The 27,041-nt window shown below is 36.8% G+C and overlaps 1 protein-coding gene across 7 annotated transcripts in view; it reads right to left on the bottom strand.

Moving 5' to 3' along the window:
• Window positions 1–27,041, bottom strand: part of matn4 (matrilin 4) — a 49,498-nt gene that overhangs the window by 16,151 nt on the left and 6,306 nt on the right. For 2 of the 7 annotated variants that reach the window (XM_047348365.1, XM_047348366.1), the window contains exons 2-7: window positions 12,557–12,706; window positions 9,122–9,297; window positions 8,814–8,972; window positions 8,254–8,485; window positions 6,713–6,835; window positions 6,340–6,462 (exon numbers count right to left, since the gene is read on the bottom strand). In XM_047348365.1, the coding sequence (XP_047204321.1) occupies window positions 6,340–6,462; window positions 6,713–6,835; window positions 8,254–8,485; window positions 8,814–8,972; window positions 9,122–9,297; window positions 12,557–12,632 (889 nt within the window). In that variant the 5' untranslated portion in view covers window positions 12,633–12,706. Of the gene's footprint in view, window positions 1–615; window positions 742–1,656; window positions 1,783–3,006; window positions 3,133–3,790; window positions 3,917–4,906; window positions 5,033–6,339; window positions 6,463–6,712; window positions 6,836–8,253; window positions 8,486–8,813; window positions 8,973–9,121; window positions 9,298–12,556; window positions 12,707–27,041 lie in introns of all 7 variants that reach the window. The other 5 variants (XM_047348360.1, XM_047348362.1, XM_047348361.1 and 2 more) reach the window with 5 other exon arrangements.

Genomic DNA, 27,041 nt, shown 5'->3' with positions numbered 1-27,041 from the left:
CATAAAGTATGACTCCATTTACTGGTGAACGTTTGGAAAGGATTAAACACTCATTGATTCAAAGCAGCTACACAAAGTTTATGTGAAGTAAAATTCTGTGATGTCATTTGATTAGTAACTGGGGTTATTGATGTTACCTAGACAATTTTTTTAAATACTAAATGATTTTGTTGTAAAGATGCAAAGAGTTTTCAAATTATTTTTTAAATAATCATGAAATTAAATATTTTATGTGCTTACACTACAAGACCAATGACTTACATTATCGACACCTATCTGGTGGGCCTACAAGAGGTTCAGGATAACTCCTGCTATTTTGTCTGATAGGGTTTCAGATCTGCATTGTATTTTGATAAGAGTCAATGACTGCTAGATAAAACAAGTTTTCAGGTAATATAAACATAATGTCTACAAACTATCCTAAAAAAAGTGTTCCTTGTTGCAGGAAAATGTTGGAAGCAGCAACAAATATTCAATTATTTACTGGGAAAAAAGAGAAAAAAAACTTCAACTTTGTTGTAAGATGCAATCAACAAAGGTAATTATCTATCATTAGAAGTGTATATATGTACATATGTCTGTACATGTGTGTATTTTTGGGAAGGCCTGACTAACGTGAGCAGGTCTTCTTGTCCCCGTTGAGTTTGTATCCCTCGTTGCAGTCACAGGTGAAGATGCCCGGGCCGATGTTGACACACACTTGTTCACAGTCATGTTTTCCCTCAGCGCACAGGTCAATGGCTAAATTACACAAATTCATTGAGTTAAACTTGTTGATCATTAACCATTGTTTAAAAATGTATTAAATAGTTGAAAATATCCACCATAGTTCCAAGAAGGAAAAACAATATTTCTCATATGGCAGTTTTTGACTTTCAAATAACCCCTGTATCCAAATAGTAGCTAAATAAATAGTTTTTATATTTGCAAAACAGGCCTTAATCTGTGGACTGACAAAACACAGAAGATTTCAAAGGTTTAGGTCCTTTCATAAGACTTGCTCTGTTTATAGGCAAATGTTGTTTGTGATTTAATTATTTATCATATAATTGAGTTTAAAAAAAAGTATCCCTACAAATCCACCCAAAATATTAAATTAAAAGATTATTGAAGTCTTGCATTTTGCCTTGAAAGAGAAGTACTTCATAATCTGCATAAAAAATGACTTCATGTTTATCAGTGGGTGGTTCATGCAAGGTTCTGTGAAATAAATGTATTAGTAATAAACAATGCCATTTAAGCAGCCAGTGCCTTTATTTATTTAATGAATAGATCTAGACTCCCTTCTTTGAGAAGATGCAAAGATAATTTTTCTGAACAAATATTTTTCCTCATCAAGAGATAAATCATGGCATTAGATTATTTGTGAGTTGGCAAGTGCACTGGTTTCAAGAATTTGGGTGTGCTACAAGATGAACTATCTTGTCAAAGGACATAAAGGAGAGGATGACTCCTGATCTGAGTGGTAAGCCTGTACTCCTAAACCTTTGTGTAACAGTAGTGAATAACAGCTGGTCCAAGATATTACTTAAGGAAGCGAGGAGAAAAAGCATCCTCAACTTTGATACACAACAAAGATAATTATTTGCATTGTCAGATTTGTGTAACTCTACAAATGTCTGTATATAAATGTATTTTTGTGAGGACCGGACTAACGTTCGCAGGTCTTCTCATCTTCATTGAGTCTGTATCCCTCGTTGCAGTCGCAGGTGAAGATGCCCGGGCCCATGTTGACACACCCTTGTTGACAGTCATGTTTTCCCTCAGCGCACAGGTCAATGGCTAAATTACACACATTCATTGAGTTAAAGGTGTTGGTCTTCAATCTTTTCATTACTGATAAAAAGCCTTTTAACAACTAAGGAAACTGTTCTCTACCAAAGTGAAACAAATACATTTGGCAGTCTTGTACTTTTACCTTTCAACCTACCCTAAAATATACCTGCATTTACTGGCATGGGGACCGGAAAGCAAATTTGTTTTAAATTTTAAGGTTTTAGATATTAGTACATTGCTAACATTACTTGGCCTTTACCAGGTTTCTAAATTATATAAATCTAGCTTATAGTGTAAAAATACAGACCATAAATTTCGCCCTGCCATTATTTTATAAACAGAGATAAAGGATAATACAAAAGTTGTGTGTGACACCTAAGTACACCCCAAGACTGCCCTTTATTTTAGACAACTTAAAGCAGGCAGTCATTTATGCACAGCCCTCCTAAGGTTCCCCTCCTCGAATTTAATAAGGAGGTTGACTTTGTTTGGGCCATTGCAACACCTTGACTCTTTAGACATTAATTTGCAGCTGTGCTTGGCATTATTATCCTGTTAACCTAGTTGGAGCCATTTAATAATGATTTGGTATGCAGATGAGTTTAAGGTCAACCCTATGACTACAAGGTGCCCATGTTCAATGAATTATGGCCAAATATCTCTACTCTGGTGTTACCACATATACCACCCAGATATATTATTCTAAAAGTCTTGTGGTTCATTCAGATGGCTGTCATGCTGCCATATTCCATTTAGAAGGCTCTCTTTTAACTCATCCAAACAAGTCATACTTGTTTAATCTTTCAACAATTGTACTGCCAATGCCTTTATCGTTTGACATCTTGCAACTGCAGGGTCTCACCTTGGGGTGAATTTGCAGGGACATAAACCAATGAGAAGATTGGCAACTGTTTTCAGAGTCTTCCATTTATAATTGCATTGTGTTTAACACACACCAACAAATGGCAAAAACCATTGCTGATACTGAGGTGGTCACGCTGATTGAAGATCAACTAATCAAGTGCATTTTATTTGCAAGACCTGATCCTTACTCTGCTTCTTAAATCTTAAGAAACTGGTGGACTTTTTGAAAAGCATCTTTTCCAATTTAACTGATCTTTTGTCATAAATAATGGCAGTATGCAATCTATTGCATTTGTTGTAACCATTAAGTTTTTAGCTGGATTGACAAACCAAATTGTATAGGTCAAAATCAGTGGCTGGACTAACGTTCGCAGGTCTTCTCATCCACATTGAGCCTGTATCCCTCGTTGCAGTCGCAGGTGAAGATGCCCGGGCCCGAGTAGACACAGATTTGTTGACAGTCATGTTTTTCTTCAGCGCACAGGTCAATTGCTAAATTACAAACATTCAGTCAATTAAACTTGTTTTTATTTAGCCTCCTTATCCTGAAAATATTTATGAATTACTCACTGGATTTTCAATGGGTCCAACAAGCTAAATAATTGGTATATGTGTTTTTTTTTTCATTTTGCAAGTTAACTTTCAAAAATATCTGTTATGTAACTGCAACTGATCTGACAAATTACTTGACTTTAAAATATTATTCAGGAGTTGTGTTTACATTTTGCATAAAAATTACTTCATGTTGATTGCTGAATCAATATTTGTTGATGCTGCTACTGTTATGGCAGCAACAGTAGAAGTTTTGTTAAGGTATGTAAAGACATACTATTAATGAAAACGTGATATAAGGCTCGAAATTGCTCTTAAACTTCATGGAAATCATAGATCAGCCTTTTTCTATTAAAATGGTTGATGACAACTGAATGAGACATGTTTTTAGGTTAAATAAATGTGATGTCTTCAAACTATCCTGACTAACATTTCAACAATTACAGTGACATATGGTAGTTTAGGTTTCCCCTTAGTAAAAATAGACAAAATTGAAATAAGTTCAACTTTGTTGTTGAATCCTTAATCATTGGATGTCTATCTGTCGATCTGTAAAAATGCCTGTGTATGTGTGTATTCTTGTGAGGGCTGGACTAACGTGAGCAGGTCTTCTCATCCATGTTGAGTCTGTATCCTTCGTTGCAGTTGCAGGTGAAGATGCCCGGGCCCATGTTGACACAGACTTGGTCACAGTCATGTTTTCCCTCAGCGCACAGGTCAATGGCTAAATTGTAAACATTCAAGTTAGATGTACAGGTATCTAGCCATTTATTTTAAAACATTTGAAAATTACTGCGAAATCTGCTCTCCAGCAATACAGAAAATATATTTTTTGAAGTCTTATATATTAATTATTGATATCGTGAGGGGGTATAAAAAGCTCATCTAAATAAGTCTGGTTTTTATGTTTGTGTTAATAAGTGGTAATAATCAATAATAAGCTAGGTGAGTCATCCAGCACATTTTAATGTTATTTGATTTAAATTTTGTGTTTCAAAACTATGGTGAACAACAGGTGTCCTCATACACTATATTGCCAAAAGTATTTGTCTGTCTACTTTTAAATGGACATGAACTTGATGAAAAGCTCTTCTTAATCTATAAGGTCCAAATTGTTGAAAGTGCCAGCAATAGCAACTTTAACTATTCTGTAAACATCTTCCACAAGGTTTAGGAGTGTGTTCAGTGTTAAATGAGAAAACCAGAATTGCCACCAGGTCTAATTCATCCCAAAGATGTTCAAGAAGGTTGAGGTTCAGAACTCTGTGGAGGCCAGTCAAGTTTCTCAACACCAAACCTTATAGACCTCAAGCCATGGAAATGATTGCAACACCAGAATTCACTGATTTTGTGGTGTGACCTAATGCTTTTGGTAATATAGTGTACAATGAAACGTTAAAGCATGTAGCAGCAAATAGAGTTGAAAATACAAATTTATATTCACTATTTCAAAAGGACACAGAACCTAAACGGCAAAATGATGAGGAAGGTGGAAAGAAGCCTATGGGAGGATACTCTAAATATTTGACCAAAGTCGTACTCTTTTAAAAAAAATTAACAATAGATAAGGAAATGTATGTACATTTTTGAGATTGAAGACTGGTAAAATACAAGAAAATTACAACAAAAAATCTGACGCTTCAACTTAAGTTCTTTTATGTGACATGTGTCTTCATGATATTTTGATGAGTATTTTTTTGAAAGTTTGACTAACGTGCACAGGTCTTCTCATCCACATTGAGTCTGTATCCCTCCTTGCAGTCGCAGGTGAAGATGCCCGGGCCCGAGTAGACACAGACTTGTTCACAGTCATGCTTTCCCTCAGCGCACAGGTCAATGGCTAAATTACACACATTAATTGAGTTAAACTGATTGTGTATTAAAACCTTTTTCTCTAAAAGCACACTGGGTGAATAGTTCTCCAACATGGTAAAATACACATAATCATTTGTTTCACATATGCAATCACCAGTAACCTCTATGCAGCCCTTGTAAAGTTGCTGTTATAAATCAGAATAGCTGATAATCTGTCAGTAAAAACACATTTTTCTGTTAACAACAGTCACATAGTACTCAGTCTTTGTAGATTTGTGTGAAAAAGAGTGGTAATTTTGGGGTTACCCAAAGGTCTTAAAGTGTTTTTGTCTACATGATCCTTAGCTCTAGGTGTTGCTTGCCTCACTTCATCTGTAAATGAGTTCATGTGCAGAGGGCATGAATATAAACAAGAATACCGCAGGGTGAATATGCCTGGGTTTTATAGCTGGTAAAACATTCTCTTATTGCTGGTCATGCATTTTTTACATGTTACAAATATTGGTTAAAGATTTAAGGGTATGCTACTTTATCTTGAGAAAGTAAATATTTTCACAAGTAAAATTTTATTGTTAGAGTCAGGATAATTTTATTTTTTATGCATTGTGTTACACCAAGAAGATAATTAAAATACTGCAAACACCATAATGACATGAAGTAGTTTGATTATCGTTGCTGTTGAACTTTTTTGTGTACTAACACTTGGTGGAGTGGAAGAAATTTAATAAGAACACAAACAAAGCCCTTGGAAATGACAGCTATGACATGTTAAATGCCATCATTTAACCAGTCTCATCAGAGCAAAAAGGGACAGGGCAAGCACTACTACAGCCTGGCATAATTTTGAGTTTGCATCAAGTTAGAGCAAGAAGCAAGAGAAGCTTTCTTTATGATTTGCATGAAGTCAGCCAGAAAATTAATAATTCAGCATTGCCTAAGAGTTTTAAATCCATTTGATGATGCAAACTGCATGGTCCACAGGTTGTTAGAAATAAAACACAGGTTTGGTTTACAAACAATACACTATTCACTACCAAAATAGTGCCTAATTTTAAAGCGATTCAAACTGGCACATTATAAAGTTATTTTTTACAGCCAAGTAATATTGCAAATATACAGTGATCATCACAAAACTATCCAGCTAAACCAAACTGTTTGGTTAAAAGGAAAACTTAGGAAATGTAGCAAATTCCCATTAATAAAAATCTGTTCAATATGAATTCATGCAGACTAAATTTTGATTAATATGAAAAGGTAGCAACAGTTGATTTTAAAGGGTCACACTTTAACATGTAAGAGATTGTGTGGTCTGTGTGAGTGTGTGAGACTAACGTGAGCACGTCTTCTTGTCATCATTCAGGTGATAGCCTTGGTCGCAGTCACAGGTGAAGGAACCAGGTGAGCTGATGCAGATCTGTTGACAGTCATGCTTTCCCTCGACACACAGATCAATGGCTAAGAAACACATGCAAACACACAAAAGCCTAACAAAATTACATATAAAACCATAACCGATTAGATTTACATAATTTTCCAAATGTTTCTCTAGGGTAGGCAAGTGTACATTCTCCATGCCTCCAAAGCAAATGACACTTCTTTTCTTTCTAAAGTACTTGCATGTAATTTAAATTATGCATTTATTCCACAAGTGCTGTTCAAGGATAATCTGATATAAAATGTAACTCTTGCTTGGTAATACTTTTACCTGAGCATGTTTTCCCATCAGCATTCAGTCTGTATCCGGGCAGGCAGTGGCATGTGTAGGATCCTGGGGAGCTCTCACAGAGCTGCTCGCAGCCATGGTCAGACTCCAGACACAGATCTTTACCTGCAGCATAGTTTTTCACCAAAGTCAAACTTCATGGAAGAGGAGCATGAAGAAAGACATGGTTGAAAGAAGTCATAAAACTACTGTTTGGAGTTTGCCATGAGCCGTATGTGGGGTATACAGCAAACACATGAACAAGGGTGTTTTGGTCAGATAAGACAAATCTGAATGTTTTGCTCTACAATGCAACCCAATAAATTGTTGGAAAACTAATGCTGCACATAACCCTGAACACACAATGAAACATGGCCGAGGCATTACCGCCGTGCTGTCGGCATCCTTACTCTAGACGACTCCAATCTAACTGTAATTGTGATATTTGTTAGGCTAAATTGTTTCAGTCACTACTATTTGACAAATCTAGAATAAAGCTGAAATAATACTTTCATAATTTCATAATAATTTCCCTTTGCATTCGTGGATTCTCTCCGGGTATTCCGGCTTCCTCCCACAGTCCAAATAAATGACAGTTGGGTTAATTGGTCTCTCTAAATTGCACTTAGGTGTGAATAAGTGTGTGCATGGTTGTTTGTCCTGTATGTCTCTGTGTTGCCCTGCGATGGATTGGCGACCTGTCCAGGGTGTACCCTGCCTTTCGCCCGTAGACTGCTGGAGATAGGTACCAGATCCCCCATGATCCACTATGGAAGAAGCAGTATAGAAAATGATTGACTGACATTGAGGACCTAATTTAATCTTCATTAGCTTCACACTACGCTCCATCATATACTTTTAAACAGTTCCTTGATCTATTCAAACATATTGTTTCCAGGTTACTTTCTGCCTTTTCCTTCCTTTTAGCAAAACCCATAAATATTTTCAGAGCAACAGTTCATTTCAGAATAGCTGCTGGATGTGGAAATACCTCAGACTGAAGGGATTTGTGAAGTCTGGTATGAAGAATATAGAGATTTTTAGCCATGAGATGGGGAATTTTTATCTTCAGGCTGAACATTTATTGTTTTTTTTTTATTTCGTAAAGATTTTCTTGGCCCTGGTAAAGTCACATTTCAGAATACTTGGCTGCTTACATGCACTATGTAAAGATGACTTAAAAAAAACTAGTAAGCCATTTGTAGAATTAAAGGCCAGGTTTAGATGGGACAAACAAAAACATAATCTCAAAACCAGGAAGATCGACTTTTCAGAGTTCATGTGATTGATGAGCCCGACAGTGTACTTAACATTCCTATCTAAATATTTATGTTTTTACAAAATTTAGTTTATGCTACTCATTAAAATATTAGGAAAATAATTATTTTAGACCCCACATCTAAATTGACCAAGGACAGTTTAATGATAGCCAGAATGTTTTCCTACAAAAAAAACATATGTTGTGTTTAAGAGTAATTTAAAAAATGTCTGTTATAAAAGTGAATCTTCGGGGTTGTGAGATGGTGTCTGTTTGGCAGTCTCACCACACAGCTTGTCTTGGAACTGAAGTCCAAACTGGTGGATAAGGTCAAACCTCTCCACCAGGAAGACATGGTCTTCGAAGGGCGGGGAGGCCATGGCTCTTAGTGATGTCATATCAGCTCTTGCCACTCCCACAGCATAGATCTCAATGCCTCTTTCTCTGGCCTCAGCAGCCACCTCTGTCACACGGTCCTGAGGACGTCCATCTGTCACAATCACAGCCACATTGGGGACCTAACGAGGAAGAAAATCAGAAGGATGTTAGCTTGCTAATAAAGTGCTAAAGAATGCATGCATTAACAAGTAAGATCTCCTCTGCTAAAAGCAGGTTCTCTTTTTATGTTTCATGTCTCTTTGATATTATATACCTAGAACATTTGAATAACATTTTTATACTTTTCATAAGAAAATTAAGATAAAATCTACAAAGTTCAATCAACAAAATACAATATTTGTACCTAATTTGAATCAAGGTCTTTTCTGAATGTATTTAACCAAATCAGACTGTCAAAAAAAAAATAAGAACAGGTTAACTTAAGACAGTAGTTTGAGTTATGCATACCTTTGGCCTATCTCCCTGCCCAGGACTGAAAGCTTCATTCATCAGATATTTGATGGCGAGGCCTGTCATGGTGCCCTGAGCCAGTGGAACAATCTCATTGATGGCATTCACCATGTTTTCCAGCTTGCTGTGTGTCTTCAGGAAGAACTCACTGCGAATCTGCGCAAAAAGGAGGTGATCGTTTACACAGATATTAGTAAACTGTTCATCCTGAAATCTGCAAATTCAATACACTTAGGAAACAAATTGTTGATAACTATGAAAAACGATAACTGAAAACAGGCTTGGATGATGACTGCATACGTTACCTGGCTGGAGTACTGAACAACTCCCACTCTTGTGGTGTCAAGTCCAATGTCCAGGGTGTTCAGGATGTCAACCATGAACTTCCTCATGGTTTCAAACTCATGTGGTCTTACGCTGCGGGAGCTGTCGATGAGAAAGACTAGATCCACTGGACCAGACTTACATTTCTGATCAGGACCTGAAACATGGGTTACAAGGAAAGGGTGTTAAGCTAGTTAGTAGAACAGATGACTGTATCCTCATTTTGTGAACCAGAAATTAGAAAATATAAGTCTACATAAACAAAAAAAATAAATATGTGAGCACTGTTATCCTATGTGAGCACCTGCAAATTCTGACCTTTAATATCCAGAGCCCATTGCTCTCCTTTTGACCACAGATGCAAAATCCAACCCAGGTCTGATTAAACTTTGTGGTCTGTGTTAAATGTTTGATTGAAGTTTCTTTTTGAGAGATTTTCTACAAGACTTCCATTTTTGGCATTCAGTAATTTTTTCCCAGCTCGCCAACTGGTTCTAAATCCAAAGAGAGGAGTCTACAGATGCAAAATAAATCTTGTGCTGAAGAGAAACCCCCTATCCTGAAGGCCGAACACTTGTTTCTTCTGAAAGACCATCGGTGGATGTAGAACCATACTTGTTAAAAAACAAAATCAGTTCCAAAAAGAGGGGGCCGACAGTAGCTGTTAACTGAAAAGTAAAGGTCTTATTAATCTTTTGCTCGTGGCCCGATACGTAAAGCTAATTATTCTGGTTGCCAAGTGGTCTTTCCTTGTTTTGTTTTTTTTAGCCTTTTTAATCTCTCCTCTTAAATTCAAATAGGTAGAAAAAAGTCAGAGTTAGACAGTAAAATTAACTTTTTCTTTTGGCATCTGAGAGTCACATACATTTTGATAAGTCTTAGTAGGTCTTTAATCACCATTGTTTCTAGAAAAGTGTATTTATCTTTTAATTAACCTTTCCTTAATAGTGTGTTGCTGATTAGTAAAATTGTCTCTCTCACTGATGATATGGAGCTGCACAATATTAGGCAAACAAATCATCACAGTTGAAAATTACAAAGAGGATATTGTAATTAACCAACATTTTCCTCTCTTCTTCAGTTTCCCCACCACTTTCTGTGAGCTTAAACATTTTTGACTGGAACTTACTTCAGGTTTGTGCATCAAGGGTAGTAAAAGCCTAACTGGCCAAATGCACTATTTGAACGCAGAGTATTAACCAGTGTGCCATGAAACATAACCTGTTATTTGCAATATTGTACACGTTAATATTGTGATGAATATGTTATTGGATACGCTGCATAGCTCTAATTAGTAGTTTTACCCTTGATGTTTTTTATGTTGTTTCTAGCTGACCAGTTGTAGACATTAATTCATTTGTATTAGATTTGTATTTTTTCTACAGTTCTTTGTAAGCTGTTTAATTTTCCAGGCTGGTTCTCTCAATAAGTGTTATAACAAAAACAACAAGAAGGTATATTCTCGTCTTTTCTTTTTTTGTATTTAATGCTTTAAATTGATTTGTGATAACTTATGAGACTCAATGAGTTACGAAGCCTAATATAGTAGAACATCAGCTACATGCATGGAGCAATAGACTATTGTCAAACCAGATAGCAACAGGAGGCTCACTCCTGCATGGTTCCTATGTTTAACACTTACAACACTTAACCTTACTTTTCCATGGCTTCAACTGGGTATCTGTTTTTGTCTTTGATCTGACTCACTTTCATGTCGTAAGATGATGTCATCATAGTTCAAATACACCGCAGCCATAAATTTGGTATTTGGTGAGCCTGTGTTTTTGCAGCAGATTTATAAGCTGGAAAGGGACTGCTTGATTAATGCACATCCAGAGTTTCATTTCAGGGGCTGAGCTTCAACTGGAAATATTAACCAGAGAGACAGAGTGGTCAGAGAAAAAAGGCATGTGGGAGCGCTGTGGATCCCATCTTTAGTTTCAAACAGATGTGAGCAATAACAGGTGTTTAAGCACATCTGAGTCTATTGTCTGGCTATGAACATGAAGTGAATTGCAGATGGAATATAAATTAGGTATGACTGGCACATTCTTTGAAACTACAGAAATGTCAGTAAATTAAAAGATATTTGGTTGATGTTGTTGGGTCCAGCTATGGATTACAACATTAAAGCTAAAAGCTCTTCCCCACAGCTACAGAAGTTAGCGGCATGCTAACCCTTTGTTTACCAACACATGGATGTTTTCCTCAACCCCCAGGACAACTACTCTTCAGCATGGTTGACATAAGAGGTAGTGTGTGGGCAGAGTAGATTAGTTTAGATTTCATGGCGTTTGTTTTTGTTTTTGTTGTGTTTTTAAAGTTAAGACAAGCTTAATTTAAAAGGCGGTTTTAAACACAGAAGATCAGCCATAACGTGCCGTCCACACTTTTGTGTTTTAACCCTTTTATTAGTGGTATTTTAAAGGTATGTGTTTGATTCTGATGACAAGCTATAAGCTTCTGTTGTTAGCTCCAACCACTAACAGCTAAGAACACGTGCTCACCCACTTTATGAGTCAGCTGAAGATCATTTACCCAGAAAGGTTGTTAGTTTTCAATCTAGGAAGTAATATTTCCCTAAATATTATTTTACTAAACGTGATAACTAATTAAACACCATTAAGACCCATTTATTCAGAAAGGTTTGGCTCTTAATCAAAATACGATTTCCTTAAATATTGTTTTAATATTTCCTTAATATTTCTTTAAATATTATTTTAATAAATAAAGGCACCTAATTAAACACCGCTGATAATTAGTCATCCAGAAGGTTGGTTTTATTCAGCAAATCATTTTCTAAAATGTTATTTTATTAAAATAATGTTTTACCTGATCCTGAATTGTGAATGGTTTTATTGAAGGTATACCATTTATTGCCTAAGTTAGTTCCAAGACTAACTTAACTTCATTTTCAGATTCTTCAAGATAATCCTTGGTTCTCAAACATAAATATTGCATGATAATGTTGCATCACTCTTTTGGTCTTGGTTTTCAACCATCTTTGATTCACTTGTTTATATTGTACATAGCCCATTAGTCTTCCTTATTCTTTAATTCTGCTTGGTAGTTTACGTGGGTTGTTTTAGCATGGTAAAGAGTTTGTTGATTGAAATATGTTTGACTTGAGTTGACTTATTTTGGTTAATAAATTCTTGTATTTTAAGAAATTGTGTGAATTTATTCCGTGTGTGTGGAGAGTTTTGCTGTTCAATAATGCCAGAGCTTGGCTCAACCCTTTCAATTTTGTTCTAATATCACCACTTTATTGGGCTGGTATTTACAGGACCACCCTTAACAGACCAAAATATTATTTAATAAAATATTAAAGTATTAATATTAAATAATATATTCATATTCATAATCACAACAATGTTTACAAGTTCATATTTTATTCCTAGTAAAGGCGGACTGACCTGATTTTGGTCTGGCTGTGGTGAAGACTGCAAGGGTCAAGAAAATGAAGCCACTCAATGATCTGAGGTTTCCCATCTTCACTCTAAAGATCACAATTTTGCAAAATGTTCACCCACAGCTGGACTTGCCTCCACTGGAGAAGGATCAAACTGCAAGGATGAGAGTAGGTTGGTCAGCCAGAGGTATAGCATGGATCAAGATACAGAACTAGGCACAAGTTTAAGGCTTAAATAACATTTTTTTTTATGATCTGTCAAATTAACCTTAAAAGGTCCAGGCCAAAAAGACCTGAATTAATGATCTGGATTAAATCCAATGTCAACGTTAGTAAAACAATAGTTGTTACTTTGAGAAGATGCAAAGAGACAAATGATTTTCGTCGTATACGGGAATGCTTTTGGTAATAACCCTAACACAGCAAGGAATTAAATGTAACTGTCAGTACTGGGAAACTTGGTTTAGATTTTACTATTAATGCTTACACAGTTTAACCTCATTATTAGGTGTGCTAAGAATGAAGCTGGAACTGCCTTTTTAACACTTAACATAAAGAGTGATTTTTCAGGTTGTGTGGTGGTGGAGTTGGACCCAGGCATTGAGGGGCGTTCGATAAACATAATAGGATTTGTTGAATAAGAACAGAAAATATACAGGAACAGGACATGGAAAAGGGTGGAGTCAAAGGCAAAACTACATAAAGGATTGGACATGTTAATAGAAGTCTGACAGAATGATCTAGCAAAGGACATGGTGTGTAAAAGAACTTAGATGCTGTGGGAGATATGGGGAATTCAATTCAATTCAATTCAATTCAAAAGATACTTTATTGATCCCCGAGGGAAAATTAGAATTCCAGTACCACCCATCCAAACAGACATCATGACACAAGACAAGGGGGGGACGGGTCACCGAGGCTTTGTTGCCCACTCACAGGCGCCGCCCTTGCTAGATGAGAAAAGAGGCCACATTAGGTAAGTAGAGGGGAAAAAATCATATTTCACACTTTATCCTTAGCAGGATACAGTTTGAGATTGCAAAAAACCTCAGCACAAAGAAGCAACAAGTTTACAAAACAACATCATGCCGGGAACGGTGAAGGTGGTGTGAGGGGGTGCATATGTTTATCTTGAGCATGTGTGTGTGTGCAAGTAAGTCCATGAAGCACTGTCACAGAGGCCATTGTCCTTGATGATACGTTGGAATGTTCATCAACCGGCCACAAAATTCTGAACAGATCCACAGATGTCCTCAGGGAAGGGAGGGGGCAGAGGGAGCAGAGCGTCATGTTTACATAACTTCCAGGAGAAGTTGAAGATAGCCAGCCATCAAGGCCGTGCAGGGGAGCAAGATTCAGAAAAACAATAATTATTTGGGTTAGGCTGACTCTTAATTTTTCGTCAGCCTTGAGAGTCTTGCTGGTGCTTCTCAAAGGCGAATCCAAACAGCCAAATTCCTGGTCTTTTGCCAGATCCGAGCAAACAACTTTCTCCAAGATTTATCCCATTTCACCCCTGAGTCCAGGAACCACAACCTGCCTGCGATCCTGTGTAAGGATCACATCCAGTCTGCGATTCAGCTCACGTAATATCCCAGTCTGTGTGCTGATCACCCTGAAGATCCCATCATACCTGCCAGGCAGCCTCACAATTGCCAGAACAGCTGCTGACACTCTCCGAATTTCTCGATATGCCAGGTAACCGCTGACTCCAAAAAGCAGAAATCCTGATATCAAACATCCAATTATATATACATCTTCCACATCCTCGACTGACATTATCGACAAACACACAATCCTCCACTTCTGCCAGGAGTCCATTGTGTATCCAGAGAAAAACGTCCAGTCCGGACAAGTTGGGCTCTCCTTCACCCTGTCTTCTCCTCGAGAAAATTTGATCAATTGCATTGAGAGACCAGCTGACCAAATCCATAACTAAGAATTTGGAAGAAGAAGAGGCTCCAAAGACAAGACACAGAGCTGAAGCAGGGCAGATATGGGAAGGGGTGCGGGAGACAGAGAAAAAGCATCCTCCTCTGCCGAGAGCAGAAAGAATGACATGGGATGCAGGTGAGTGACAATCAGGAGATATGGGAAACAGCTGAGGCGAGAGAAAGCAGGCAGCTGAGGAAGGGAGACTAATGAACTAAAATGGCACCGACTGCAGAACATTGATTTCCATTAATTCTCCTTTAACAGGTTATCAGTGATAATCAGTAATTAGTGAACTCAGAGATAAAAAAAAATATTGATTATAAAAAACTCTCCCTGATTTTCTAAAGGACCCCAAGGCCTAAATGGAGGCAATACACAAATTTTCAGAATGGCCCTAAATACAAGTACAATGGACATCACTTTTTGAGATAAGAGTGTCAGTTAAATAATTGTCAATTCCTAATCTACTGTGTTTTTTACATATAAATTGCTTTGACACCACAAATTTATCCATTTACCTATTTACTATGTATCTGCGTATTTCTTGGATCGTCACGGGGGGTTGCTGCCTATATCCAACAATCTTTGGTTGACAGGCAGGGAACATCCTGCGCTGTTCACCAGTTCATCATAGGCCAACACAGTCAAATACAAGACAGACACCATGTGAAACCAGCCAGTTTATGATGGCCAGTCAACCTAACATACATGTTCTTGGACTGAGGGAGAAGGATGGCATGCTCACAGAAAACCCAGAAAATTCCATACATAAAGGCGCTTACCACATTCATATTCAGGACTTTCCTTCAGCAGGTCAACAGTGTTACCAACTGCTAAACCTTCAGCCCACCACACTTATTGAAGAAAAATGCATGTCTGAAAACAGATTGTTTTAAATTTCTACCAGAAACTTTAATTTTCAACTTCTATTTTGATGTTACTAGAACAAATATTTTTGCAAAAGTCTTTGAATATTAAACTTAACTTGATTGATTGTATAACCAGAGAAGTTATCTTAAACGTAGGCTGTCACACACATACAAAGCACTTTATTTGCCTTGCCTATTATCATACAGCAGTGTGTTATTTGAACATATTATTCTGTTCTGCCTCATTTAATTTGTTGATGCTGAACACAGTAATTAGAGAGGAAAAATGTTCCAGAATTCCCCCCTTTGTGTTCCTGATGGCTATGGCAGGCTTGTGTTGCAGTGGGACATTCCAGTCCTGCCCCATCATAAACCACTTGGCTGCAAACACCTGGTGAAGGTGCACTCCAGGTCCTGCTAATAGAAGGCTGTGGAGAAACACATATGAATGCCTGATCTGCCTATGTCTGTCAGTAACCCCCGTAGGCTATCAGCTCAGCAGCAAAGTAATGATAATGACTGGAATGTGTCTATGTTCAGGGAACCTTGTCAACTCAAACAAGCAGCATGAAAGCCACCTCTCTGTTTTAAGGTTTGCAGAGACCATCCTGTAGGAGTTAATCTCTTTCAGACTGGTAGACAGAAACTGGAGCCATCACACGCTCAGATCAGAATCATGAGTCAACAGACGTAGCTGAGCACAAAGGACCTTTTCTTGGCTTTTTGTCTCTGCTTTTTGTCTCTGTCTCGTCTTTCTCTGCAGCATCTGTTCTTCCTCTCTGTGCCTACTTTCTCTCTTCTCCATCAGTCTTGTCTATTTTTTTTTTTTTTTTTACAGGAGCATCTTTGGAGTTAATGAAAGGCCAGCCAAACATCTGGAATACATTATGCTTTCACGTTTATGTTGAGACAATTGTCCTCCCTGAATCAGATTCAAAATGCCCCTTGATTGAACAGAGCCAATGTCTTTTCAGATTGCATCTTCTTTGATGGGGAAAAAAATTATATTTTAGAGAGAGAAAACATCTTGAAAGTATGAACCATATAACACAATTGTTCTTCCCAATGGCTTTTAAAATTGACAGAAAAAACCCTTTGAATCTATAAAACTGAAAGAGCTTGTCGTTTAAACAGTTTTCTTTACAAAAAAGGCCTTTCTAATTAGAAGATGTTGAATGCGTGACTGCCTGTTGACGACACAGTAAAAAGACCAAGAACAATGTCTATACCAAGACAGGTTTTGCATGAAAATTATGAAGCAATGGATTCTTGGATTTATACAGATGATCCACTTGGCCCTGTGTTTCAGTGCTAACCCTGTCTCTCCTAGACATAGCTACTGTTGAGCTTCTATTGTGACTAACTGTATGTGCTCTCTTTCATACTCTAGACTCTAGCAGTAGTGGAAGATATTGTACCTGACTACGATGTCGGTCGCGGACGTAGAAAATGTGTACATATTTGGACTTTTGATAACAGGATTTCTGCTTTTTGGAGTTGGTGGTTACTTGTCTTATCGAGTGAATCGCAAAGCGTGGGCAGCTGTTCAAAGCATTCCAAAGCTTCCTGCGATGTTGGATGGAGTCTGTAGAGCAATCAACATTCAGACTGAAATGTTAAGAGAGCAGAATTGCAAGCTGGACACAATTCTTGAACAGAATCGCAAGCTGGCAGCGGTTGGACTCAGAGGTTAAAGGATATAATCTTGGAGTAGTTGTACGCTCCAGATCTGCGGAAAAAATACCAGAAATTTGGCTATTTGTATTCGCAATTGAGACATACCAGTAAAAGTCTTAAGGTGGTTGGAAATTCACAACTGCCTGAACCACAACATTTATTGTTTTTCTAAATGCGACGCCCCAACGTGGCCTTGGCAACTTCTGCTAACTGTCTATCGAGAAAATATCTCTTGGATGTTATATAAACACGACGCTCTTCCCCAGCACTCCCCTACCAGCTGTGTGCTGATAGGACTTTGCTGCCGATTGATAAAACTTCCACCTCTCTTCTCAAGGACAATGGCGCTTCTATCAGTGTTGAGAGTCTAATTCTTGCAAACACACCCAGACTTACATTTGCACCCTCAAGATTCCACCCTACCCTTGCTAAATCTTTACTTATGTGTGTGTTGCTTACCCCTGCTGACGTTTTCTGCACTATTTCAGACTGTATTCTGTTAAGAATAGAGTTTGAAATATGATTTTTTTTTTCTGCTACCTTACTTTACCTAAATGTATGATTTCATTACTTTTCATAGATTTTCAGATTTCTCAGAAGGATTACCAGCAAAAGCCAAATATTATTAGTATTTACTACAGCTGTTTTTACACCAATGACCAGAGATTTTTAGATTTGTTAGAAGGATTCATAGATTTTTAGATTTCTGTGAAGGATTGTATTACTACAATTTCATACCAGTGAAACCTAAACATTATTAGTATTTAAAAAGTTTGGACTAAAAATGTTTTATACCAGTGACCCAGCTTCTCTACTTAGACTTCAGAGAGTGCCCATGACTGTTACTATTTGAATGATGGGACCACAGCTGCCTCATACCAGCGACCTCAAGGATTAATATTATCATTTTTCTTCTAGCACAGGATGAATTCCTTACCACAGAGGACTTAATGAGCTGATTACCTCTATTAGAAAGATTGGATTAGAACCAGCTCTTACCAGTAAACCCCCAAAGATTATTAATGTCATTTGTTTTGTTTTTTTGTGTTTGATTTTCTGTATCATTGTAATGTTTTTCCTCGTGTACAGTGCTTTGAGTGCCTTGTTGCTGTCTTTCTCTCCTAGCTGAAGCCTCTAAATGAGCTATAATGATTAATGTTTAACTTTTCGTTCATATAGAAAGTTCTCCTGGATCAGTGCTTCTGTGTTCTTTTTGTGTCTCTGCTCTGTTCGCTCAAACCCCCAGTCGGTCGTGGCAGATGGCCGCTCACACTGAGACTGGTTCTGCTGGAGGTTTCTTCCTGTTAAAAGGGAGTTTTTCCTCTCCACTGTTGCTACAAGCATGCTCAGTATGAGGGATTGCTGCAAAGTCAATGCAAGCAGTTGTCCACTGTCGCTGCATGCTCAGCTAGGAGGAGTGAATGCTGCAAGTCACTGACTGGATGCAACCTGCTGGATTTCCTTAGATAGAAAACTTTTTAACCAATTTGAATAGTAAACTGAATGCGACTCCACTGTTTGATAGTTAGGATTAATTGGAATGTATGTACCCAACTTGAAATCTGTATGATTCGATTGAATTGACTTTGTAAAGTGCCTTGAGATGACATGTGTTGTGAATTGGCGCTATATAAATAAAACAGAATTTAATTTAATTTAATTTAATGAACAACCCAAAGTTGCGGGTGAGTACACAATACAGTTCATGGCATGATTACGATAATGGTTCGAGCAGGAAGTCAACAGCCACACCACTAAGACGAGAACTGGTGCTGTTCTGAACATGAAGTTTATCTGGTACATTTTTTTTTTCTTTTTATCCATACAGATCATCTCCTGATATTGCATTAAATAACTAATAGGTCTTTCCAAATGTTAATTAGAATAATCATCGCCTCTTAATAAAGATCATTCTGGTGACAAACCCGTTTGAAAAATGGCTATGGTGCTGCACATCAGAATAACAATTCTGGTTCGAACCGGAGCAGAAATTGCAATTTGTTAAGATTTACTTTATTTACTTCACTCCTCAGTGGGTTGAATATTATAGGTGATGTAAGAATTTATTGGTGCAGAAAATACACAGCAGTTTGCTGTGTATTTGTCTTCCTTATTTATTGTAAACAGTTTACAAAGTTAACATCAGACAGATAGCTTACAGCAGACAGTGAATACTGTCACTCATAATTTAGTTAACAATACTACCAAATGCTGTCAGCAGAGGTCTAAAAGTCGGAGCCTAAGGGGCTGAAGTCTTAGATGCATCCCCAAATCACTTGAATCAAATGGGTGAGTTGCCTTCTGAGTATCATGTCAACTTCTACAGAATCATGCTTAAGACCATTTATTTTCATTTAGGTATGTTGGAGCAGACACACATATAAAAACTGAAAGACAGCAGCCCACACTGGAGTTTTAATAACCCTAGTTTAATCCTTCTCCCACTTATTTATATTACTTCCTAATAAGGCATCATTGAACATTTGCATCTCTCTGGATGAGGCTAAGTAAAGATAAAAATAACTAACAAGATTTGCATTTGTACAGTTAAAAACCCACCCAAAGCCAATTTATATCTGGCTTCAAAGCCAAGACTGGCCTCTCTTTTGAAAATATCATTATTTATGCATATTTACCAATTCTAAGATATACAAACTTTAATGCTAATGAGATTTTAAGCATATCAGTTAATATGTATTTGTGTAAGCATTTTTTTCAATACTTCTTTAAATCTTTGCACATTTTATCTTTAAATATTGGCTTGAATTATTGAATAGTATTTTTGCTTGTTAAGCTTCTTAACATTAACCTATAAATTATTCAAACATAAGTCCCTAAATATGCTATTTTAAATGTTAATACATTAATACATAAATAAATTTTTTCGGTTCAAATGATCAATGAGTTCTTTTTATTATGCTTAGCAAACAAAACAAAACAAAACAACTAGATTAGCCTACTTCGGTAGGTTATAGTAAAATCTATACTTATTAAATAAGGCGAAAACAGATTTTTCTGGAACAAATACGTTCAATAAGAGGCAGTTTCAAAGCATGTTTTCAGCTGCATGTCCTGTTGGTTTCTAAGGATTGTACCAGCAAGTACCAAAAACATCCACTACGTGGCAGCATTGCAAAGCTCAAAAAACAATCAGCGTACATCAACAGGTGTGCTGTGTATTTGTAAACAGCTAATTGTAACAAGTGGAGCTAGAAGCTGATTTAAAAACTGTTTGATCAATTGCCAAAAGACAAGATAATCGGCAGCATGATGGATCTGAATGTAAGAGGAAAATACAAATAATCCCAGTAATGCACCAGAAACCTGGTCTTCCTGTGTCGTATTGAGTTTACAACAAGAAAAACTGAAATAGATGGACTCTGGTTTCTCTAATTGTAAATCTTTCAGTCAAATTTTTATTTTCATATCACCAAAACAGGCTGCACAATGCTGTAGATTTTAGTAATGTTGCCTCACAATAAGTTTCTGTCTTTGAATCCCATCTTGGGCCTTTCTTCATGGATGTCTCCATAAGAAGCCAACATAAAGAGTCCTAAATGACACTAATATAAAGAGAGGACAACTGAGGCACAATTGTTTCTGCATACTACTGTCCCCCTCCCCCTGGAGTATTTGTTCAAATTGTGCATGTTGAGAAAGTTCGTTTTATGGGTCAACCAAGATTTGGTTTAAGCAGACGCTGCTTTTCAACCTTTTGCGCCAAAACTTGCTTAATTGCTAAACTGAATCAGAAAACTTTTAACTAGACGCTACGCCACTTATGCTGTACTTTTAAACAGAGAGGCAGACCTTTATAACGACACAAATCGAAACTGAAAAAGATTCTCCAAAAAGAGCAAAAACCCAGCTATATGTATATTGGACTACAGCATGGCTGACAAGTGGATCCCGTCTCTACTTTTTAGGACTGACATGGTCCTGCTGACCCCTCTAGCAAAGACTTCGTCCGCAGGGTGGCTAGACACTCACTTAGAGATAAGGTGAGGCGCTCGACCATCCGGGGGGAGCTCAGAGTAGAGTCGCCGCTCCCCCACATAGAGAGGAGTCACCTGAGGTGGCTCAGGCATCAGTTTCGGATGCCCACTGGACGCCTCCCTCAGGAGGTGTTCCAGACACATTTCACTGAAGCCCATGACACGCCCAGGTAACGGTCCAGGAGACAGCCCAGGACATGCTGGAGTGACTATGTCTCTCACCTGGCCTCAGAATGTTTTGGGCTCCATCCAGAGAAGCTGAAGGAGGTGTCTGGGGAGAGATAAGTCTGGGCATCTCTGCTTAGACTGCTGCCCGGTGCAAGAAAAGCGAAGACAATGAGTACGAGTACAAATACATACAGATCTTATTTCTTTCAAGAATCATATTCTACTAATGATGACATAAATTTCTGTAAAAGTCAGTATAGTGATAACATTAATCTGTCACATAGTAGCCACCATTCAGCTGGCACTCTTACCCTAAAAAGATTTGAAGGGGACATCCTTTTGAATGAATGTTATATTCACAGACACTTTGTATTCATAATATTATCTAATTGCAATAAGATCATGATTACAATAGATATTTATGGTTATAACTCAAAACATGAAAACTCACAACTGCTTTTTCTGACAGAAAATAATCTAACCGAGGGTCTAAACAAATTCCCCAATGTAATTATCTCTAGAGGAGGGGATTTTAATATGATATTAGATAATCAATTAGACAAATGGCCACCTCGAGCTCAAGATTCCAACACTCTCCTAAAGTCATTCAAGCAAACATACAATTTAAAGGAGGAATGGAGAGAAAGATTTCCACGGGACTGCTTTCACCTGGAGTAATAATGATAGGTCTAAATAGTCTCATATTGATTACAGCTTAGTGGCTGATTGCCTAAACGGCAATAACACTGTTGTCAATATTCTTTCTACTCCGCTCACAGACCATAAAACATTATACATTTCAATAAATCTTTCTGATTGCCAATCACAGAATAGGAAGGCTGAAGGTGAACTGGATTCTAAATAATGCATTACTCTAACTAGACTCAGTACAACCAAAAATCTCCCAAACAATCTCTAACACTGAAAATAGATATGGCACCAATATGGCACCAACAGGGAACTGTTAAAATTTGAGATTGCAAAGTTTCTAAGACAATATGGTTCTGATTTAAAAATGTCCAAGAAAGCCAAAGAAAATAAATTAATCTGTGAATATATTATGGTCTCTAAAAAGAAACCTTTAGACTTGTAAAAGCGTGATAAAATCAATTTAGCCATTTTACAAATGAGCTGGACAAAAGTTACAAAAAATAGGGCAGAATGAGCCTTTGTAAGATGGTTGGAAGAGGGTGACAGTAACTCCTATGTTTTTTTTTTTTACAATGAGAAAGCATTGTGCTAAATCCAGTACATTTCAAGAGTTAAATATAGAAGGTCAAGTATCCTATGAACCAAAAATTATTGCAAACTATGTCTGGTCTTTTTAGAGCAGACTTTATGCACTCAGTCACTTAAATGGAAACCCTGAACTCTTTTTGGACGCTGTTATTACACAACATATACTTGATTCTGAATGTAAGATTTGCAATTCTCCTCTCATAATTACTGATATCACAAGTTACTTATTATGCCCTTACCCTGCATTTAGACAATCAAACTCTGAAATCCTTTGACCAAAAATTATTCAATTTCTCATGGAAAAATCATATACATTACTTAAGAAAATTAGTGGTAATGAACTCTCATGAAAAAACAGGGTTACATTTTCTAGATTTCACAACTTCAAATTCCAGAGAAACTATCCCACTAATCAATACATGATGAAATATATTAAAATAAGAGACCCCAACTGTAAATCTTGCAAAGAGCATCCAGAAACACTCATCAGTCATTAGGAATTGTCATATCACAAGGTATGAGCATATTATTTTTTGTATTCAGGGAAAGAATACTAATATAAACAAAATAATGGCAATTTAACTAATGATAATATGTGGCAAATTCCATATTTACAAATCTAATCGCACTATATTTGTCCACTTATTCTAAGAGTACAAACAAAAAGGCTGTTTACTTTAGTCAGATGTTCTTATTTGTGGTTTATATTCATGTTGTTTATTGCCTTTGTTTTCCTAACAGTTCTGGTTTCCTCTCACCCTTGTTCCCTTGGTGTTGCTTTACTTAGAATGGTTTCATTATTATTGCATTTGTATATATATTCTATTAGAAAATAATTGCACACAAACTATATAGAGAAGACTGTTTATTTTCCAAGTCAGTAATAAGACAGCCTTAAATGTGAGTCTGTTTTAACCATGAATTTTGTGTGTGTGTGTGTTCCTGTCTTGGCATCACAGTGAGAATCATTTTCCCGATTTCACCATCAAATTGAGGACCGTTTGTACCAAAGTGAGGACATTTTGCTGGTCCTCACGACCTATTTTGCTAACGGTTAGGTTTAGGACTAAGGTGTGAATTGACTTTAGGTTAAGGTTAGGGTTAGGCATGCACTGGTAATGGTTAGGTTTAGGGTTATTGTCAGGGTTAGGGCATAGAAAGGGTTGAAAATGACTGAAAATCAATGGAAGTCAATGGGAGTCAACACATGGTCCTCACTACATATAGCAAAACAAGTGTGTGTGTGTGTGTGTGTGTGTGTGTGTGTGTCAGACAAAGACTCCTCAGTGTAACTTTCTGAAGCGAAGTGCCCCTGTACTACCACCTCCCGCTCCCCTCTCAGGGTCACCGTTCAGTCACCAAACAATGACCCACTACGATCCTGCTGCTGCTGCCCAGCACCACCGACACTCAAACACACACATCTCCGCTGCCTCCCACAGACCAGCATATATTCTATAATTATCCACAAGGAGAATCATTCAGCCCTAGGCAAATATTTTCTTTTTAAACATCCCATTGACTGACCAGCGGTGAATGCTGGAAATTGTAGTGACTGAGGCGGTTATCTTGTGTCTTTTAGTCAGCTGTACATTTAGAAATGGAGATCCTTTTTCCTTTCATTAATGTCTTAAACATATTGCGCCTATCTTCTCCCTCTCTGTCTTCAACAATACAGTTTATTCATGAATAACAGCTGGCTGTGTTGTACATTTTATTCTGTAAAGCTTACATTAAGAGCAGGTACTTAATATTTAAAATCTGAAATAAATCTGAAAGAAAATTTGCTTTGGATGTAAAATCAAAGTCTGGCAGCAGTTTGTGAGTCAGTTTGATGCCACGTACTGGAGCGTCAACCAACCATTAAGTTTTTAGTACTACTTCTAAAGACTAGCTGGGGCCCAGGCTAGCATTGACATACACTGGCATGCAATGAGATTACTACAACAGATGTATTTTGACATTTTGGCAGTCGAAATACAACATTTCCTTTGTACCAGTCTATTTGATCTTGGGGAACTACATGGGTGGATAGGGGGGAGTACAAGTTCAGAATACAGTTTGAAAAGTTTCCTCTTATGCTTTCAATTAAATTTTTCTATCAGACATCCATGCATGTGCAAATTAAGAACTGTTTCAGATCATGTCTTTTTTTTTTTCAAAAAAGAAAAACATTGTGTATCAAATGTATTTGGGGTCATGAACCAGTGGGCGCTGCAAAGTATATCATATATTCTTGTGGTTAATAATTCTTCAGTTGCATATATGGTAGGTTTACACTCTGGCTTGTATGAACCTTGTGTTGTGTTTTGTTTTAAAAGTCTTATTTTAGGAAATGTTCTTTATACAAACAACATTTTACTCATTACATTTTTTGAAATACAATGCTGGCACACTTGGATCTTCTGAACCAATCACTGTACAAGTAAAATTACAAATTGTTTTCCTTATGTTGAAAAAAGCTACCACTACATAAATTATAAAATGTTGAATTAGTAAAATACAATTAATAAAAAAGTAAAAGTGATGGCTTCTGCCAATAGACATAAGAACTACAAAAACATTTCTGTGGTTCAAAGCCTCAGTATACAGTATATTAATAGAGTAAGTTCTAATACTGGTCCATATGTGTCCAAGGACAAAAATATTAACAACTTTTTATAATAAAACTGCTTCTTATCAGAAAGGGTTGTCATGTTTTTGAAAATAATGTCCACATTTATATTAAAGTAAATGACAGCTACTACAGCTCCAAGGCTACTTTACAATTCATTTGTTTTCATAATAAACCATTTTATATCTATAGGTTTTGGTTAAAACCATCTCTCTAGACTATATCCAAAATACCAAAATGCAAGTATTCATACAATATATGTACGAAATATTTGGTCATCTTTTAATAATCATGTGACCAATCATACAAGACTTCACATTTTTGGGAGACATCACCCTGAGGGTGAAGTCAATAAAAGCCGGAGCAGTACTGCACACTATACGTGGTATACTGGGTGACCAATATATGGGGGCTAGTGTCCTCAACACAGGCGTGAGGGGTTTTATTCCTGACCATAGGACCTTTGCTGTCTTTACCCATTATAACTTGCTTTTAAGTTAAAAAATCCATCTGAAAGGTCACATATTACCATAAGAAAAGTATGGAGTATCAATTTCTTTTTTTTCAGACGCTGAAAAAATTGACTTGGCAGATATGGCTCACCATCCGGGGTGGCACTATGTAAGGGGCGCCACGTGCACTCAGTGGAGGGGGGGAGACTCTGAAGCTAGTATCTGATTATTTAGCCTCTAAAACTAAAGGGGCACAGTTTTTCGGTTGTGTTTTGTTTTCAGAACCATATACTTTATTTGATGATTTCTAACTGATAGGAAACAGTTTTATTGCTTGCTTTCTTTACACTCATGTTTTTAGCAGCTGGAGATACTGCAGAACATGTCACTCTTTAAGATGAATATAAACAGATTTCACCATCACGGAGGAAATAAACTTATCATCTATGTCACCTCTGTGAATAAAAGTGCCACGGCAGATCTGCTGCAGACAATGTTCTTTCATATCCATAAGATTAGTCTTATGATTTCATCCTGCTAAGAGTTCAGGAAAAGATTTAACATTGTCAGGGATGTCCAAGACCAAGAGGAAACAGATGGTAAAATATGACAGAACAAGGCTCTTCAGGACAAGCAGGACAGAGTTAACCAGTTGTTTCATATTTTATTTGTCCATCTATAAACGGGTATCTAAACAATAAATCAAATTTCTCTGTAGATTTAACAAAGTCCAGTTATATTCATCCCATTAAATGTACAAATATTTATTAACATACGCTTTGGCATATTTAATACAAAAAAAAAAAACATTTATGCAGGTATTAAACATACTTTTCACTAAGCTGACGTTTCTGTATTTAAATGTTTGTTTAAATGGTATGATGTTATATTCTATTATTAAATGTCATGTTTTTATTAGCTGTAAGTGGAAATTATCATAATTAACAGAAATAAAGGCTTTAAAACATTATCCTGTGTGTAATTAATCTATATAATGTGTTTCTGTTATTAAATTACTGAAATATTTTTAACTCTTCAATAATATTCTAATTCATTGAATGGCTCCCTATATATACAGAATGTTAAGTATTTGGGAAAGTTGGATAGTTCTTCTGAACGATTAGCTTCAGTATACTGTAAACATTCACCATTTGCCAGTCTATGACTAGTTTTAGATAAGATAAGCAACTTTAGAACCTACTTTATTTATATCTAATTTCCCCTTGCTTGTTAGCTATTTTACCATTTAAAGGCTATTAAAGACAACAATTTTCCTCAGTATAAAAACATAAACTGCTATTATCGAAATGCCCCAAAGAGTCATATACTGTACATTAAGTCAGTAAAAAGTATTGTATAAAAATTTAATATTTTGTTTAAAAAAATAACCTTCAAATGTCTTGTATGTTTGTTAAAGAGAAAGGTGTGTGTGAGAAAGCAGCAGGTCAGGAACAGGTGATTATCTCTTTAGGCATACAGACTGAACCACACACACACATACACATTCTTACACACCGAGACCAGATAAAAAACCCATAAT

The sequence above is a fragment of the Girardinichthys multiradiatus genome, chromosome 20 (genome assembly GCF_021462225.1).
Source record: "Girardinichthys multiradiatus isolate DD_20200921_A chromosome 20, DD_fGirMul_XY1, whole genome shotgun sequence".
NCBI lineage: Eukaryota > Metazoa > Chordata > Actinopteri > Cyprinodontiformes > Goodeidae > Girardinichthys > Girardinichthys multiradiatus.
The sequence above is the reverse complement of the archived record's forward strand: the minus strand, read 5'-3'. Positions and strand labels throughout refer to the sequence as shown.